At 41.0% G+C, this 20,345-nt stretch overlaps 1 protein-coding gene across 7 annotated transcripts in view; it reads right to left on the reverse strand.

Moving 5' to 3' along the window:
• The window catches only part of CAMK1D (calcium/calmodulin dependent protein kinase ID), a 387,635-nt gene that overhangs the window by 143,951 nt on the left and 223,339 nt on the right, over nucleotides 1-20,345 (reverse strand). For all 7 annotated transcript variants that reach the window (XM_014850187.3, XM_070500828.1, XM_044762535.2 and 4 more), the window contains one exon: nucleotides 3,611-3,685. In XM_014850187.3, the coding sequence (XP_014705673.1) occupies nucleotides 3,611-3,685 (75 nt within the window). The remainder of the gene's footprint in view (nucleotides 1-3,610; nucleotides 3,686-20,345) is intronic.

Here is a 20,345-nt window from a genome sequence, read left to right on the forward strand (position 1 = left end):
TAGAATAGGCAAATCCATAGAGACAGAAAGTGGTTGCCAGGGGCTGGGGAAGGGAGGAACTGAGAGTGACTGCTAATGAGTGCAGGGTTTCTTTTAATGGGACAAAAATGTTCTAAAATTAGACTGTATGATGATTGTACAAGGCTGTGACTAATAAAAACCACTGAACTGTATGTTTTAAATGGGTAAATTGTATGGTATGTGAATTATATCTCAATAAAGCTGTTTTTTTAAAAGGGCACCACTAAGAAAACAAAAAAAGCAAGCTCCAGAATGGGAGTTAATATTCATATTACATATATCTATCAAAGGATAGACTATATAAAGGACACTTCCAACCCAATAATATGATGATAAACAATCCAATAAAAACGGAGGAAAATATCTGATCAGACATTTTACCCAAGAAGATGTACAAATGGCCCATTAGGACATAAAAAGATGACTGACATCATCAATCATCAGGGAAATGCAAATTAAAACCACTACAAGATACCACTACGCCCACTAAAATGGCTAAAATTAAAAGCATCAAGTGTTGGCAAGAATGTAGAGAACAGGAACTTAACATACACTGCTGGCAAAAATGTAAAACGATAGAACCACTTTGGAAAACCATCTAGCAGTTTCTTAAAAACTTCACCATAACACCTCCCCTATGGCCCACTCATTCCACTCCTAGTCTTCACCCAAATACACGTTCACACGAAGGCTTGTACATGAACATTCACACACATTTATTTATAACAGCCTCCAAGCTGGAAACAACCCAAAATGACTTTCAACAGGTAAGCGGATAAAATGTGGAACATCCATAACAATGGAAAGCTTCACGGCAATAAGAAGGACCGGACTACTGATCTATGCTACTACACGGATGAATGTCAATAATCATGATGAGTGAAATAAGCCAGACACCAAAGTGCACATATCATATAACTCCATTCATACAGTATTTTAGAAAATGCAAAATAATCTCCATTGAGTGAAAGTGGATCACTGGCTGCCTGGGGTCAGGGGCGGGGGAGGGAGGACTTCAAAGGGCCACAGGGGATCCTTTGGGGTGATGGACATTTTCTGTTCTTGGTTGTGGCGGTGGTTTCATGGATGGGATTCTCTCACATTCATCATCGTTTACATGGGTGCAGTTAGTTGTACATAAATTAAACCTCAATAATGTTGATTTAAAAAAAGTAATGAGCGCCAATGAAAAAAGAATTTATACAAGTTAACAGTTTGTAATTAGCATACCCAATATTTTTTGTGAATTGTGCTTCTAAATTGATTAATGGTACAGGTAAATAGTCTTTTCCTTAGGTACTTCAAACATTCATCGCCTCTAGATCTGGATTTTGTGATTAACATGACTGTCAGACCTCATACCATGCACTCCAAAGGTTAATTCCAGCCCAACTCATCTCTGAATTAATACAAATTCTGAATAAGTGTAGTTCATATTAAGGAGGTTTTGGGAAAATTGCAAAATAGTGAAATTCCTGATAAAAAAAGCTCAGTGAGAGAGTGGGGACGACTGCGCCGACCACATCTTCCAAACTTTGTTCTAAGGTTCGATCTGTTCCAGGCACTGTTCTGCTCTCCTGCCAGCTGACCTTTACATAAACTTCGGCAGGTAAGTACACAATTAAGTTGCTCAGAGAGGCAGAAATTAAACCTACTTGAACTCTATCTCGTAAAATTACAGACCAGCTGCGGAAACTTACTGAGGAAATGCTATAAAAGTCCATACAGAAACCAGACTGTACTGAAGCCCTCTTATTTATGACAAACTATTTCCCACACATATTTCCCGTTCAATACTTATTATAGCCCTCTACTGTAAATATTATCATCCCCATTGTTTCCCATCAAGGAAATTGATACTCAGAGTGGCCTAATTCTTTGCCCAAATTTACCAAACTATTAAGGGAGAGTCAGACCTGAGATTTACATATTTGGAGTACTTTTAACTGATTTCTTTAGTTACAGTTCCACGAACAGAGAACTTAAGCAAGTGAGTACATACAGCTTTGGATTCAAGTATTAATATTTTTTCGGCATCACTAATAAAAAAGCACACATTTAAATACACAACTGACATTTTTGTGGGGCTTTTTCTTGTCACCAAAATGTCCTATTCTTCCGATTGGCAGTCAACATTTGGAGGGAAAGTGGTTCATCTGGTTCTTTAAGAGCAGACTCCATACCCAATGTGAGCTCCTAGGGAGCATTCCAGATCTGGGGAGAGCTATACTTTCTAGGAAGAACTAGAAATATGATAAATTATAAAACAAACAGCATATCAAGGAGCCGGAAAAGACTGTGCTTAGGTAATTGGGATCCAGCAGCCAAATACTGCTTAAACTACCTGTCTCTGGGCTGACAATAACACACGAATCCAATAAACTGCTGGTCACCATCTAGGACTGTCATTTGCCAGAGAAAAATCATCCACATGCTTCTAGTTTGGACACTTTTCAAAATGTTTATACAAAAATGTCACAACCTACTAAAAATACTTTAAAGATAAGGAGAGATTAAATAAATGCATTGGTGAACACTTATTTGCCTCCTATAAACGACCCCCCGTTAATGTGTTGTTTAAGCATGCATAAGGAAAAAGACAATAGATGAAAATTAAATTGTGAGCCTAACCCTCAATTGTTCTAAATACCTTTAGCAATCCAAAGTGTGAAAAGCATTAATAAATAATGAAATTTAAGTATATATTCTGACTTTCAACAAAAATCCTCTTTGGTCATCAAGCTCAATAATGGGGTGCTCCAGAATTTATTTACCTAAGTTACTCAAGCATAACAGTTTTACGCAGTTTCCATCACTTAATTATAATAAATTTAGTCCTGGGATACTCCTAGGAATTATGTCACTTAGAGTAAAGCATGTGTGCAAGTGAGGAGGCTAATTTCATCTTACATCTAAAAAAACACATGTTCAAAGAAAGTCTCCACCTGCATTTTCAGCTTTCTTATTTATTCCATCTTCTGGTAATCTCCAGTGTTACTGGAATGCAGAAATAATCTAATGGGGGTGGTAACACCATGGTCTGACTCCAATTATTCTTTTCTTGTATCTGGTATGAAGTCCAGCTCTGTCACATGTGCATTTATTTATCTGCCAGCAGGAGAGTAGAAGGGAAAGGACAGAACACACAGCAACCATCTGCTGCCCTCCCCCAGCCTCCGTAGCAATGAAGACAAGGGTGGGAGTTCCTTCTAGAGACAGGAGCAGAGTGTACTTCACAGTGGGCCCACGGAAGTGTTTTCAGGAAGCAACATTTGGACCTTGCACATTAAAAAGCAAAGGAGACATCCTGAATATAGGCATCGTGCAATAGTAGCATCAGATCCCATTGCAAGGGCTCTAGATTTTCAGTCTGGCCCAGCAGCTGCAGACTAGACCAAGTGAGGTCTGCAGACTCCTGTGTTTGGTCCACTGTCTTTAGATGGATCCATGCTTCTCCAATGTTCCACAGTTCTCATCACTCCCTATGTCTCAACTGACCCACTAAGTCAGTCTATTTTACCACCTGATCCGTTAGGCATTCGAGTTTGCAACCCGTGGTCTGCGCTCATCAATTAAACAAGGTACTTACAGCTGCATGACCAAGTACAGGTGATTTGGGCTTTCATAAATGTCTTCCAGGGCAACAATGTTTTCATGCTTAATCCTGAAAGAAGGAAAAAAAAAGCACATGCAGAATGGTAAGTACAATTGGAAATGACAACTTTAAAAACAGACATGATTATAGCAAAATGTTCCAAGACAGAATCCAAACTCCTTAACATGACATTTTAGACTCTTCCCAATCTTGTCCCCAAACTTTTTTCCAGACCCATTTCCCCTACTCTCTGCTCCCCTTCATTCCTGAGGCTCTAGACTCTACAATGTAGCAATGCTGGATTAACTATTGTCACTTCATGTATAGCCCAGCCTCCTTGCACATATCCATGTGAATCCCAGGAATGGGTCAAACTTGTAAAAATCTTATCAGCTTTCAGGGCCCAACTCAAAAGGCTGAGCACCCATGGAGAATTTAATTACTCCCTCTTCTGTAGACTCATAATGGCCAACAAAGACTGACCTGAACAGTTCATTGTATGCAAACCCATCCCCATAACAGGCTGGATGTTCCAGGGAATGGTTTCATTATCATGCTCATGACTCCAGTGTAGGCAAAGGAAAATCAGATGACCCCTTCATTGGGGTTTTAGTCTCCACCACCAGCAAAGATCAATTCAGCACCCCAAGTGAACTAGACTGGCACTACTGCAAGCGTGCTTCCCAAACAGCCAGCCCCAGCACTTCCTGGCAGCTTGTTAGAAATGCAAATTCTCAGGCCCTACCCCGTCAGACACAATCAAAACCCCTGAGGGTGGGGCCCAGAAATCTGTTTTAGTAAGATCCTCAGATGATCTGTATGCGCAAAGCAGAGCTGGAGAAATTCTGTAATAGACCAGTGCTTCTCAAACTTCAGCGTGTACACAAATCACCTGGGATGCTGGTTGCACTGTGCATTCTAATTCAGAGGGTCCAGGGCAGGGCTGAGAGTCCGCATTTCTAACAAGCTCCCAGGAGATGCTGCTGCTGCGAGTCTGTGGACCACACTCTGAGCAGCGAAGTTCTAATAGAACTCAGGGAGAAGCAAACAGCTTAATGCTAGCCCCTGGAACTCCCCATTAAGAGTAGTTTCTGCTCAGAATGTAAGATATTTACTTAAAGCATTTGAGAGGAGAACCATTTCATTACTCTATGAGCTAATTAGCTCTTACGGCAAGCTTTTCACTCAAATGACTGCTGAACCGTCTAAAAGCAAGCATTTAACATGCAGCTTCCTGAGAATCCTTGAAAGCTGGGACTACATCTTGGTCAGGTTGTTTCCCCAGCATTCTTAGCATCGACCTGCTTGATAAATGTTTGCTCAATGACTGAATGATAGTTAAAGGGTGTTGCTCCTAAACAGCAAAGGTCATTATTTACTTAGAGAAAGTGGAGGCAATTTTCCTGAGTGTGAGATGCATTCCCCTCCAAAAGAAGTTTATAAAGTAGAAGAAGCCAGAATATTATCCTGCCTTTGAGCAGAGGAAAGAAGAGATCAAAACAGTTAACTGAGAGAGTGGCAATGTTTTGCTTTGCTTTCTCAGCTCTTATTAGTCAACACAGTTGACTTATAGGAGCTTGGATGATAGATTAATAGATTAATTCTATTAATAATAGACATTATTAGTATATAATATATTTTTTATATAATATTAACAATATAATATAAATTATAATATATTAATATTCTATCTATATATCTATTAATATCTATTAATATTACTAATATCTATTAATAGATTAATAGACATCAAATTCACATTTCACCTGATTCCAATGCACAGAGCCTAATTATTTATTTGTTAGCAGTGGTTACTGCAATACCTGAGCAAAAGAGTATCAGCAATATATTATATGAATCAACTAAATATGCCACCAAGGAGATCAAGAGAGATTAATTTTGGACTGCCAAGATTCTAGACACTTGTGGAATTATCATTATTGGATATACGTGAAAGAATATGACCACAAAAAGTATACAGTGTATGGATTTTTCTTTTTCTTAATTTTCAAAAAATTGCCATTGGAATTGACAAATAGAAATGGCAAGCAATAGGATATATTGGAGTATATGAGGAAGCCATTTGGTGTAAACCTAATTCAGCCTGACTTTGTTTTTCCAAAAGAGACTGACATGGCCATTGAGCATCCATTGTATACCTGCTTATACATTTACTATGGCAAGAACAAATGGCCTTAAGATAAAGGTGCAACTTCCTCCCACATTGGCATTTCCTTAAGGATAAGCATCTTTCCTTAGGCTAGGAACTGATTGCTGCACTCACCTTTGATCACCCAGCTCAGCTGTGACCACCCAGCTCAAGACAACAGACCTGCCACCCTGCTGTGTCCACCAAGACAGCAGACCCACCTGCTGTGTCCATCAATCGCTGTGCCGACAGAGCAATCTCACAACTATTGTAAAAGGGACATTTCAATCCTATGTGAAACATCCTCTCTGGGGGTATATAACCACTCTGTACACCCCACTTCTTTGGTGCCCTTTCTTCCTTCAGGAAGAAAGGCCCTGGGCCATGGTCCTCACATTTTAGCTCAGAATAAACTCACCCAAATTTTCATTTATAGATTGGCTATGGATTATTTTCATCGACAGAATCAATTACATGGACATAAATATTTTCTTTCAGTCATGTTAATTTGGGGGTTAATTAAAGCGTAGATTAATGGGGTAACAAAAAGGATGGGGTTTTTATGTAGAATTGCCAGTTCTGTTTAATTCTAGATAAACAACAAATACTTTTTCAGTATAATTATGTCCCAAATATTGAGGTGCTGTTTATCTGAAATTAAAACATGACTGGGCACCCCACATTTACATGTGCTAAATCTGGCCACCCTAGTTACATGAATCACAGTCAATGAGCCTCTAAACTGAGCTTAGAGATTTGTACCTACAGTCCAAGCTCCCAGCTCCCCTCAGAGGTTGAGCCAAGAAGGCTATTTAAGCCCTGGAGTACAGCCATTAATAGAGATTCAACTATATACAAAGAATCAACTATGCACAGAGCACTTGCCCAGCCAAAGTAGGAGACTCTAATAAATTAAGAACATAATCCCTTCTTTGGATGCAAGGGGTCGAGAAATTAATGTCTACTTAACCCGCCATGTCTTACATGAGCTCTTGTAGTGGCTAGAATGAGATGTCTACTGACTATCTCTCTTAACTAATGAATGAAACAATCAAGCAATCGTCATTTACTGGGTTTCTGCTATGTGTCCGGGAAAATACAAGAAAAAGATAAAATAAGATTTTGCCCTCAAAATGCTTATCACCTAGACGAAGAGCCCCATGAAACGAATAGGAAAGAATGACATGCTAAACTCTGTAGAACTGCTATTAAATTGAGAGAAGGCAAGGCCCCGTAGGGGTCAGAATTATGGCTAAGGCCGCAAGAAAATGATGGAGGCCAAGCTGGGATGGGTGATGTTTGAATAAGCACCCTTCAGAACTTTCAAAGAAATCCTAAAATGGCCTCTTAAAAGTGTCTTAAGCAAAGGAGTTTAATTAACATGTAGATGTTAGAACGTGGTGGAAGAAAACATTCTGGCCTCCCACATCTGTTCTCAGGTACTTTATTCCACCCTCAGATTCCTTAAGATATACAAAAACTGAAGCTAAAAATTTAACATTATTTTAGTACCTAGATTATCTTCACAAAATGCCATTTGAGCATTCATCCCCACATCTCTGGGCGCCCACCATGTGTGAGGAACAGTATTAGGAATGACAAGGGAGACAGCCTCATGGCGTTCACTCCAGTGGGTATCTGGCTGTAGCTAGGGCACTTCACAGACAGTCTTTCTTATATTTACCAGTGATTAGCCTCCTTGTAATGAATAGTTACTCCTGGGAGCAACAGAAAACATGCTTACCCCCTCTTCTCACAAATCCTGCAAATATTTCAGGGATATCATGTCTCTATTTAGTCTTGTCTTATCATCAACCAATCCTCCTACAATGTGGCTTATATTCCTCTCATCACATTATTGTCATTCTTGTATGTCCAGACTATGGTATTCAGAAGCAAAAGTAATGATCCCAGGGTAAAATACAGCATCACAAATAGAGTATTAAATAATAGACTAAAACTATTAACCGTCATGAGCTGGATCTTATACTTTTGCAAATAAAGCCTAACACTAGGTTCATTTTTTTTTCTTTTTTTTAGGCAGCTACACAACTGTTGGCATATAATGAATATAAGCTCCATGGAGGTGGGGGTTCTTGACTATTTTGTTCACTACTGTCTCCCCAGTGCCAAGAAAAGTACACGGCAGGTAGTACTTTCAATACATATTTGTCGAATGAGTGAATGAATGAGAGAACAGAAGAATATTAAACTTGGGGTCAGTTAAATGACCAGCTCATTTTTACCTGAACTTCTATCAAACAAGATCTCCTTTCTTATTCAGTCTTAATCTCTTGAGCTTAAAGTCTTCACCTTCAACTTCATGAAATTCAATCTTTTTGGGTTCTATGCAATGCTTCTCATGATCAGGAATATTCTGAAGTTTTACTCTCTCATCTATTATACTTACTATCCCTCTCAACTTAGGGCCATCTGCATATTTGGTTGGTACACATCCTCCCACATGTCTTCATCCAAATGTTTAGTTAAAGTCTTAAGTGAGAAGGTTATATGTCAGAGCTCCGTGGTATTCCACCAGAGACCCCCATCAAGATAACCGTGACATTAATCAAGGGCTTCAAGTTGCAAACCCAGCAGTACTGTCATCTAGCCCATATTTTACCACCCTATCCATAACGAGACAATTAGATTCTCTGCTGAAATGGCATTCCTCAGTTTTACACACCACATAATACCATTTAAAAGGGAAATGGATGTTTGGGAAGCTTGTTCCTAGTAAACCCATGATGGCTCCTAGCAACCACTATAGTCTTTACTAAATGATCACAAACCATCTGCTTAATTTACTCTTCCAGAATTTTGCTGCGCATTGAAGTCAAACTTCCAAGTCTGTATATCTCATATTCTATCTTTTTTATGTTTGGAAAATTGAGCAACATCTCTTATATTGTTTTTGCAAACATTTCAACTCTGACTCTGCGATAAGTGCAATTTCCTCAGTCCCCTGGGAGGGAACACATCTAAATCTACTGATGAACTAATTTCATAACTTTCTTTAGGCCCTGCGTACAAAGCTGTTTTATATATACCATTTATTGAGTGTTAACTACGTGTCAAGACTATACTAAGCATTTTTAATTATTTCATTTAATGCAATAATCCTACAGAGTACATATTATTCTCCCCATTTTTCTTCTTCTCTCCCAAAGCCCCCCATTACGTAGTTGTATAGCCTAGTTGTAGGTCTTTCTAGTTGTGCATTCTATTCTCCCCATTTTTAAAAGAGGAAAACTAAGACTTCAAGAGGTTAAATAAGTATTCCAAGGTCATACGTCTTGTAATTGGTATTGCTGAGATCCTAACTGCCAAACCCACGTTCCACCACGTATGTATAACTTCATATTAACTAAGTTATAATGAGGATATCAAAGAGCTTATATAAATAGAGTTATTTATAAAAAATTATAATCCATAAAGTCAAAGTATTAAATTTCAGAACTAACAATATAATATCCACTTCTGGGGGTGCAGAGATTTGCTGAACTATCCTGAAATCTAGCGGAAGTTCTCAAGACTCTTCGTTGTAAACATCCTGACAGATGAAATCCCAGTGGGTCAAAGCGAACCAAAGACATACTCAGAAGCAGAAGGAATAGTCAGGAGTCCAGAAACTATAATTAGGAAGAATCTTTCATCAGCCCAGATCTGCTGGTGTCATCAAAAGGGAGAATAAAGTAGACTGAGAAAAGAGACGGAGATGTCAGCTACAAGCTAACCTTGCACAGCTTGCACAGCTGAATCCCTGTAGGTCAGCGTTCAGTCTTTCCAAAACATGGCCAAGAGGACCTTCATACATGAGGAATAGCAAACCTTTCGAAAATGTGCATAATTCAAAGAAATAAAGTCACTAAAAGCAACTTTAGGTGATGAAAAGAACCTCACTTAACTTTAATCACTGACCATCCACCAGGCCCAAAGTAAGCATTAGCTGATAACATCTATGTCCTGAGGCTAAACGGTTTATATGGCAATCTACACGAAAGTCTCCATAATCCCCAATAATGGACAAAAGAGGTGGACAGAGGGAAGTGGGCCCAGGCAGAGAGAGAGAGAGAGAAAAGCTCCGAATGGGAAAACAGCATATGGGCCTTGATACAGACTCCTGCCTGCATGGTAACCGACAGCCAAGCAGGAAAACCCCAGAAAGAGCCAGGAAAACAGTTTAAAGTTAATTCATGCAAAAAAAAAAAAAAAAATCAGTGCCAAATGCACAAGCAGGCCCCATTCCAAAGCCCCCAAGCTGGAGGGAACATCGAGACCCAAAGGATAGGCATTCTATTGAATACACATGCTTCTATGAAATGACGGTGACATCATTTCTCCCTCCAATCTAATTCTCCACAGCTCAAGGATCCACAAATTTTGAAATCCACATAAAATGAGGAATGTTCGAAAAACATAAGCGAGAACAGGAGAGTAAAGAAAGTTCAACATTTTTCACTTTTTTCTTCTCCTATCATGGCTCATTGATCTGGAAAAATTGTGGCAGCAATTTTGAAAATTATCAGAGGAAGGAAAAGGCAACCAAACACCTTTCCTCTGTGTTGGCGTTCTTTGCAAATGGTCACTTATCTCCTCAGGTTACAGAGGTCATAAGAGGGTAACAGCTGGAAGGAAATTTAATCACAAGGGACAGACGAGACAGAGCGATTACTAGAGAAGGTAGAGCGAGAACGGTGCACAGATGGATCTCCGCGCAGGGGTACAAGGTGGAAGTTAAGTCACTGAGCCAGTGACCAGCTTCCTGTTCTTGCTCTCAGGCACTTCCGGGTTAGCCGTCCAGTCAGGAAAAGGACTTATTCAAGGGAAAACCAAGCTCCTTTCAGGGAAAGACCATAAAGGAGGAGGTCTTTCACCACCCACCACTCTTTCTAAACAGCCCCAAAAATTTAAATTTTATTCACCAAAAAAAGACGCTATGGTTCTCCAGCATGGCAAATTCCCTCAAAAATAGATGAAGAATTTTGTGATGTCTTGGCCAACACTCATTTGTCTAAGTAAACACTATGAGTTTTTTGAAATAACATCATTTGCTCTTTTCTTGGGTCAGATTTTTTTTTCTCCCATTATAAGCAGTATGGGAAATAATGCTAAGAAAATCAGGATACCACCAGTCACAAGGGAAAAATGATAGAGTTGAAATATTTGCCAGATGGCATCAAATAATAATACCTTCCCCTTTCATAACTTAACAGGCGCATTCACAGATATTATCTCATTTCATTCGAACAACAACTCTATAAAGTAGGCATTATTATTCCTATTTTATAGATGATCACTCCCAGTTTATAAGCACTTAATTGCTCTCCCTATCTCCCTCTGGTCTTGCTCTCTTCCTAACCATCCTCCATGCTGTCTCTTGAGCTGCCATGCCAAACTATAGAGTTGATCAAACTTCTTAGCTTGAAATCCTTCAATGGCACCATGACTTACAAGGTCCCATGTTGCTTAGGTCCCCACCTGTCCATCCCATCTCACCTTCCACCACTGCCCCACACCAAAACTTTACTGGACCCAGACAGCTATTGCACACCTTCTTTTCTGGCCATATAGGTGTGCTCATCCCTCTCCTGTCTTCTTATCAAACTACTCATCTTCCTACTAAAGATAATACATCTTACTCAAGATACGTCTTCTTACTTCACTATCTTCTTACTAAACTACTCATCCTCTGAGATGCCTTCTGTATCACCTCCACTGAGAATCTTCTGCTATTTCTCACCTCTCTCGCAGGATGGATCCCCCTCCTCTGGGCTGCCCAGCTCTTTTTATCAGCTTGTTGTACATACTGCATTAGACCCCAAGAATTTGTTTGTATGCATATGTGTGTACATATTTAAATAATTTCATATGTAGATTAAAAAGTCTAGAAGAATATATATCAAACTGGTAACTAGTCACCTTAAAAAGTGTGCGGCGGGAGGGGGGTATTTTCATCTTCCAATTTTTCTGAACCAGGGTTCTTCATCTGAACCACAGAAGCGAGAAGAATGACTCGAGTGACTATGTTCTCAATTCTCCCAAGGATGGCACCATTCCAGTTGCATAGAAGAGAAGGTTAATTCAGCATATGCAATGAATGCCTTAGGGCCTCAGGCCTTGATTCTCTCACTGAATCCAAGTAGAAAAAGGTAACTAGACTGTTGTATTGCCAAATTTTACAAAGAGGCATTTTTTAAAAGTTCTTGATCAAAATCATTAACACCTGGCTCACCAAAATATATCCATAATGCAGGCTACAAAGAAATACATACTGACTAGTTTAACTACTCAAGCAATCAGGAGATTAGGTTGAGTCTCAGCGCTGACACATCTAACTGTAAGATTTGGGACAAGTCATTAAATTCTGACTTGATTTCCTCATTTGTTAAATAAACATTAAAATACGTGGTCTTATTATATATCTACATGCAATATACACATGAGTAGAGGTAAAATATATTATATATACTCATATGTGTATCATATTACACATAGAAAGAGATCTTGTCTATTAAGAATATAGGCCACCCCAGAAATGACCAGAATTCAAAATCCAAAGCTTCAAATCATCTCTCTTTGCTGCCAGTAGATGGCGCTGTAACCAATGGGAGGCTAAGGCACAAAGGCTGGTACCCAAATCAATTACATCTTAAGTAAGCAAGCCAGTTTTGTTGTTTTTTTAAGGATTAAGTACCACATGTGGTACTCTCTCATTGTGAAATGTTTTGCTTTGAATTCTTAAAAACAAACAAACAAACAGCAATAAAAAGCCTTGTGCGCAGCTGACCACATTTCCCTAAAAGCATCATTGGCATCCTTACAACAAGATAGGGCACAGAGAGTGGGGGCTTGGCCAGCGCCATATGTAGGGAGAAAGGGCTAGGGGCTGTAACGGTACCATGGGAGGGGCGCCAACTAGGCTGGCTTGGTCTCTATGTGACCATATGGTGGTCACATCACTTTCCAGGGTCTCGGTTGCCACATCTAGAAATTAACCAGTCAGACGGGATACTCTTGGAGGTCCTTTCCAACTCTAACAATCTTAGAATCTAAAATTATAGTGAGGAAAAGTATATCGAGGTATATATGGACCCACAAAACTTGATTCTAAGCCAACATTCAGTGTTCTCTAGCATAGTGCTTGCTACACAGAAACCGGGATCACAACTCTTCCTTCAACAGACTCCTCTTCTGCATGGGTAAGTTTGTCAGGTAGGTATGGAATAGAATATTTTGAAACAGAAATCCATTTACAGGGAAAAGACGTTCTTTTCCTTCTCCCACAGGCAGCTTCTACAATGCCCTGGACCAACAGAGAAATGCCCAAGTGATGTGCTCAAGTCTAGAATGGGTGCAGAAGACCCAGCCGAAGGCTGGTTGTCTCTACTCCAAAGGAGAAATAAGATAGGTCCAAAACAGTGTGAGAAGCCCAGTGCTTCGCTCACATCAAACCCCCAGGGAATGTTGTAGAAGAATGAATGAATGAATGAACAGTTAATTCTGGCCTTTCTAAAATCTTACAGACCAAGGACACTCAAAAGCTGGATACCTGAATCAAAGCAGATTAGATTTGACTCTCTATACTTCTTTCCTACTCCTGTTACCACCCATGCTAAGTTCCCAGTGGGTCTCAAACTTGGCCAAATGTTAGGATTACCTGAGGGGTTTTAAAACATCCTGGTAGCTGGGCTGCCCCTTGGAGATGACGATGTAATTGTTCTGGGATGTGGCCTAGGCACTGGGATTTTTTAAAAGCCTCCTAACGTGATGCAAATGGAAAGTCTGAGAACCACCGATAAGTAACCGAGTTACTGTTAGATGCCGAGAAAGGATTCACCTTTAGATCCTTGGGAATTGGTAATTCCTGTTTTTGTGTCCATTTTGAATTTATCTTGGCTGAATACATTTACTTCATAACAGGTCTAATTTTAAAGGTAAGACTCAAGGGTCCTGAGGATAAAACTTCAAGGCCATATGGCCAACACATCAGTCCTCTCAGGAAAAGAGTATGAAAAATTAACAAATTTCAACTGGTTAACTGTCACATTAGCTCCTAATATTTCTTAGTAAGACTTTGAAACACTGATGCATTTAAGGGAATGTTGTCATTTCCTTCTCTGGATTATTGGGTATCTTTTTGTTGAGGGTAACATACATTCCTTCATGTTTTTAACAAGAGAATAGATGCCTGGAGACTTGGAGCACACCAAGGCACTCCCCTGCCACGGAACAGAGACGAAGTCTTGTAACTTTGATTTCCTAGCTCCGCTGATATGGAAATACAGCATCCAATGGCCCCTTGAAGGGGAATCTCCGAAAGCTTGTTCCAGGTTCACTGCAAATCATTACACTGAGAATTTAGAAGCGACGTCTATATGGAATGCTACGGATGACGTACAACCAGGTGTCAGCTGTCTGGGCAGCATCCTGCAGCTTCATCACACACACTCTGTGTCCCAGACTGAAGACTGGCTTGAATTTTGGAAACATCTTATAGGCCTTAGCTCTGAACACTTGCATTTATGTGAGCATAAGTGAAAGGGGACCAAAATAATAGGGAACCTTGGCAAAAGGTATCATTATTTCCCTTTTCTTTCCTCCCACAAAAGCCCGGTGCTTTCTCTGAGCTGACACCCAAGTGAGGTCCTGTATTTCACAACTCAAACCCAGGACTATGCAAAGCTACTAGGTGCCCTGAATGGCAGGCTCAGCCTCACGGCCCTGGCACAGGCACACCCTTCACATCGACACAGAGACCCGGGAGTGCTGGTAAGGAAAGAAGAGGCACAGGCTGGTGCCTAAGCTCCTTCTAGATAATGACGCAGCTGGGACCAGGTTAGCATGGTCCTGGGCGGCTCGCCCCATCTGCTGGAACATCGTGCCATGGAGTTACAGCAAATTGTAAAAGAAAAACATGGGGTGAAAAAGAGTAAGAAAATAGAGAAGGAGAGAAGTCTGCTTTGACCCACTGTCTAATGTCAGCTCATTTTCTTGAACGTGCACTGTAAAACATTCCTCGCTGTTCTAGGAAAATGCCCACGTTCAGAGATAACGGTGCAGAATCCTGGCTTCTTTAGTGTTTGCAGATCAGTAATTAATGCTGTCACACAGCCTGTTCAGGTCAGACCCAGGCTTCAGGAAACCAGGCGCATTCAAATGGAAGAAAACAGTTTTTTCAAGCACTTACATGTTGGGGACTCATGAGGGTGTTTGTGGTTGGTTGTGTGACTATATATATATATAAATACGTATTTATTTATATATACATAATATGCATATAATTTAAAAATAACAGAGATTATCTCTATGAGTGTATAATAAAGGCAACTCTGTTCTTTCTTGAGAAAGCAAGAGCAAGTTTCTTCCTGAGATTAGAGCCATGATTAGAAAGAACGCGAGGGTCGCTTTGTTGATGATTTTTTAAAAGAAGGTGTGTAGGACACGCCTCACCTCTCCAGGTCGCAGTTTTATAGCAGATGCATGTTAAATGCTGAGGCAGTTCTGTGATTATACTTGTCTTATGCCCTGCGAATAAAAGATCATGAAAACCTGGGCGATGTCAACTCTTAAGAGACTCCCCAGGGTGAGCTCCAGGGCTGCGTGCAAATTCTCAGGAATGATCCTACTAATGGATTGAGGCTAAGAAACCAGTGCTGTTCCCCTAGTTTTCTCTTCCAGAATTTAAAAGAGAATTAGGAAAGTAGTTGTGCCGAGAGGGATAAGGGGATGGGAGAAATCCAGCCACATGGATTGTCCCTGACAATTACACCGGGGTAGCCAGGGAGAATGTGGCAGTTGCTGTGCTCTTGTGTTCAAGCAGAGCAGCTGATGTGCCCAGGTGGTGGCTCCGGTCTGCCAGCCTAAGAGCAAGGAGGGCTGGCAGGGCTGAGATTATATACAGGCCGCTGGGTACATGAGAGGTGACTGTGCCTTTTTCAGAGCACGGCATAGAGATTTTTTCCTCCAAGCATCAGAGCAATCCAGTGAGCCCGGTGACTCAGAGTCCAATGAGTAGACTTCACTGAGGTCATTCTGACCAGAGCTTTCCAATCTGGTTTCCCTCAAATCCTCATGTTCTCGGCAAATATTTTAGAAATCGTCATGAAATAAACTGTACAGGTCCGATGCAACAGACCCCAAATGGGAACACACGGAGACCACCAACACGGTCACCTGTGTCCTCATGGACAGGATTTGTTATAAAATTGAACTTATTAACTCTGATAAAGTACTACATTTCTTCCCTGTTTATGTATTTGGGTTCTATATAAGAATTTGTTTTTTAAAAGGGTTCTGCTACTGAAAAATGAAGGAAAGAAAAAAAAACAGAAAAAGAGGGAAGGAAAAGGGAAACCAGTGCAATAAATAACATAGAAGTGAATAAAAAGGGTTTCTTCCCTACTCCACCTAGAGAAGACTAGAATTATTAATATATTTTCAGAGATAAAGGGAAGACCTGTCCTCAGAAAGTTAGTCCTGCAGATGCTAATGTGCTGCTTCCTCCTGAATCTCTGGCTTCTTTAAATTTTTTTTTAAAGTTCTGTTAAAATCAGGAAGAAGCCAACAATGCAACAATAGAGACAGGCAGGTGAGTGAGGAGATACATACATACACACATGCGTACACACATAAACACAGACACACACATGCATTTATACAGCCATGCACACACACAAAACACATGCATATACACACATGCATACATTTATGCGCACATATACAAACGCATGTGTTTGCATATGTGCAAACATAGGCATGCATATACATGAGCGTGCAGACATGCATATGCATGGGTGTGCACATGCATATGCGCATATACATTAGCACACACGTATGTACAAGCATGCGCATGCATGCATACCCACATGTATGCATACATAGAGTGCATGTATGCACATATGTAGACACACACACAATTTGGGGGCCGCTCTCCTTCGGGCCGGTCTAAAGTCACACCGCACTGGGTCCACAGTGTTGGACTTGTTATTTCACCAGAGGTTGGGGGGCAGCCAGCACTGTGTACTACATTCATCAGGCAGAGAACCTGGCAGAATGATTTATTGCAGGGAAAGGACGCCAAGAACATTTGAGGGGTAAAGAAACAGAAAGAACAAGGGCCTGGGTGGAGGAGGGAGAAGCGTGTGCTGCCTCCTGGAAAGCGCGCACAAGCCTGAGTCAGGATGATTTCCCAGTCTCATGATGCAAAATCAGAAGGCAGCCAAAGCCCCTGTGTGAATGCATGCTGGTTAATTGGGGAGACTTGGGGAAGCAAATTCTAATGTGGGAATGAAGACTGGCAGGTCTAGGATCCTGCAGTAAGGATATGGAGTTAGATGAACCATCTGGTGGTTCTCCTCTTTCATCTTTTTTCTCTCTTTCTCTGTTTCCTGGGGGGTAAGGGATGGGGCTGGTGGTGGACTTAGCATCTGGAGGTCTAATGTGGTTTGATGATGAATAAACACATGGAAGCTCTACTTAATAAGACAGCCCGTCAGATGTCACCATGGAACACTGCACAAGAATGCCACCAACTGCACTGCAGCCCAAAGCAGGTGGGAGGAGAAAGGAAAGAGAAGGGAAAAGCACAACTTCTTACTCTCACTGTCGCTCTTTCTCAAGGTCACTACATGCGAGACCCCTCAGAGGAGCATCGAGGCACATTATCTGCAGACAGCTTGCATAAAATTCACAGATCTAGACTCCATAAAACACTGAGAGAGGAACTGCAAGTGCCAGACACAAGGCCAAGTGGTGGGGACATGAAGATAAATAAACCACAGTCCCTGAAATCAAGCGGCTCCCAGGCCAGTGTGGGGAGACAGACGTGTCGGTAAACATCATAGCACAGCATGACCAACATCCTACCAGGGAGCTGGACACGGACATGGAAGCACAGCCTGCTCCAATGTCTTACTCTGCCGAGTGCTCAGGCAGGGCTGCATCCTGGGAGGTGACACGCACTCTGGGTGTTGGCAAGTTGGCCAGGCACAGAAAGATAAGGAAAAGAGCAAGCCAGAAAGAGGGAACAGCCTTTGCAAAGACACAGAAGAATGAAGTGTGCTGTGCTGGGACCTAAGAATACTCAGGTGAATGGGGGTCATGGGAGACAAATCAATGAGGGTATATTGAGGAATATTCGTGAAAGGCTCTGCTTCCAAGTTCAACAGTGTGGGTTTTATGCTAAAGGAACTAAGAAGAAGTATGCAAGTGTAAAAATCCAGCTCTCAGGGGGCCGGCCCCATGGCCGAGTGGTTGAGTTTGTGCGCTCCGCTTCAGTGGCCCGGGGTTTTGCCAGTTTGGATCCTGGGCACAGACATAGCAGCACTCATCAGGCCATGGTGAGACAGCATCCCACATGGCACAACTAGAAGGACCTACAACGAGAATATACAACTAGGTACTGGGGAGCTTTGGGGAGAAAGAAAAAAAAAAAAGAAGATTGGCAACAGATGTTAGCTCAGGTGCCAATCTTTACAAGAAAAAAAGAAAAAAAATCCAGCTCTGAAAAAAGGAACTGTAGTGTTTGGTTCCGCAGGAATATTTAAATTGAGCAATGTGACATTCCTTATAAACCATGTCTGAAGTCCTAACCCTATCTCTCTTACAATAGCATAACTTTAAACATGAAATTTCACTTTACTCCACTTTTAATTTCCCAAGTGGAAAGTTCACACGCACTTTCCTCTTTCGTCATGAACAAGCAGAAAAAGTCAACTTGACCAGAGTGTAAATGTCTGGATTTCCTGGGAGACTGAGTCTAATGCAGGAGCTCTTAATAGATAGTGATGGAAAGACTGGAGTCCTGCAAAATGTCAAGTTCACGACTCTTTTCACCGATAGTTTTTTCCCCTAAAGGAAAAGGGGATTGTGAGAAAGCAAACAATGTCTGTCATTATCTGAGGTTTTGTTCTTCAGAGTTTTCCTACATCTCCAAAATTGGAATGCCATTGACTGAATATTTCGTGTTGTCTTCAGAAAATACACTGTACATATTGGAAAGACCTCGTCACCTTCATCAACCCCACTTTGAATAGAGAAAGTGCCAGCTGCTCGATGGAATTTCTGATAATGCAGGAACCCGCCTAAAGTTCCATGGGCTCCTAGAACACAGCCTCTGGCCATTTATCAGTGTAGCCTCTCTTCCCTTTCAGAGACATATCTATCTGCTCTCTCTTTTCTTCCTAACTGTCACTCAAACTTGGTACCTAATAGTAACACAGAATGAAAGTCAATACAGTGGACTTCACACTGCCTCTGTATTAGAGTGTGCTCAGACTTGGCAAAGCAGAGATCTTAAGAGATAACAGATAGATAAAGTGTCTCTCACTGAATACAAGCCCCTGACCTCCACATATACTAGAAAACTCTTTGAAGTGGGGACTGAATTAAGTAATAACACTAAAGTCTGTCTAGGGGAGTGGTAGTGAAAGCTGACTGACGGTCAAGATCCGCCATGTAATATTAAAGCACGCACCCTTCCAGCTCTTACCCAGTCCTACTAAAACACCATCCCTAGGTCAGTGGAATCGGGGAACCATGTATGTTTTTCAAGTCTCTGGCAATTCTGATGATGAGTCAAATTTGGGAACCAATATTGTGGCCAGTCCTCCACTCACAGATAGGAAAATTGGCTGATTACCCAACAAACCCCCAACTGGTTAGGATGACAGCATATCCCAGAATACAACTTCTTTATATGCTATGAAGAAACCACTTCTGTATGGATGAAGTTATGAATCGAAACAATAAACTCTTAAATCAAATATGTCCTACCTCCTACCAGGTTTGAATTTTGAGTTCTCAGATTCCTCTCAAGGTGGTGGCGGGGGGGGTTTCTGGGGTCAAAGTGAAGGGCACACGCACTGGATAGGAACATTTCCTTGGCCCTGTGTCCTTGACCCCACAGACACCTCACACCCCAAGAAGGACATGGCTAGCATGGAGCCAGAATGGAACCCAGTGAACCAAGGGCTCTTCTTGCCCAGAGTCAGAAGGAACTGCTCATGGACGACAGAATCTGCCCCAATGAAAGTCAATCTCTTTCCCTCTCGGTATATATTCACATACGTAGAATATATATCAATTTCTACAGTGATAGCTTTTCTACTAAGTATTGACATACAGAAAATTTTAAAGGAAACACTTATGTGTTTCTGAAGTACAAGAATCCAACAAGACAAAGGACAGAGCATTCCTAAACTTTTAAAGTAACAAAAATTTCCTACAATTCAGTTGGATTTTGATATTTCTTTTCCTTTTAGTTTCCTATTTTTTGTAACCACGACCATCTACTTAGAGCTTTCTATGTGTGGAACACTGGGCTGATCATACTTCATTTCAATATCTTATTTGAACAACTGAAAACGCCAGCAAGGGGTCCATTATGCTTATTCTACAAGGAAGGAAGCTGAGATTCAAGGGGATTTGGCAACCTGCCCAAGGTTGGCACAACCTGGATGCAAACCCACAGATGTCTCATGCCTCAGCTCACTTCTTTCCACTACGATAACTGCCTTTGAAATGAAAGTAAGGGTGTACTTCTCCATATTTCTTTAAGATAAGCAAACTTTTCCAAAG

Source organism: Equus asinus, chromosome 29 (assembly GCF_041296235.1).
Source record: "Equus asinus isolate D_3611 breed Donkey chromosome 29, EquAss-T2T_v2, whole genome shotgun sequence".
In the NCBI taxonomy this organism is placed as follows: Eukaryota; Metazoa; Chordata; class Mammalia; order Perissodactyla; family Equidae; genus Equus; species Equus asinus.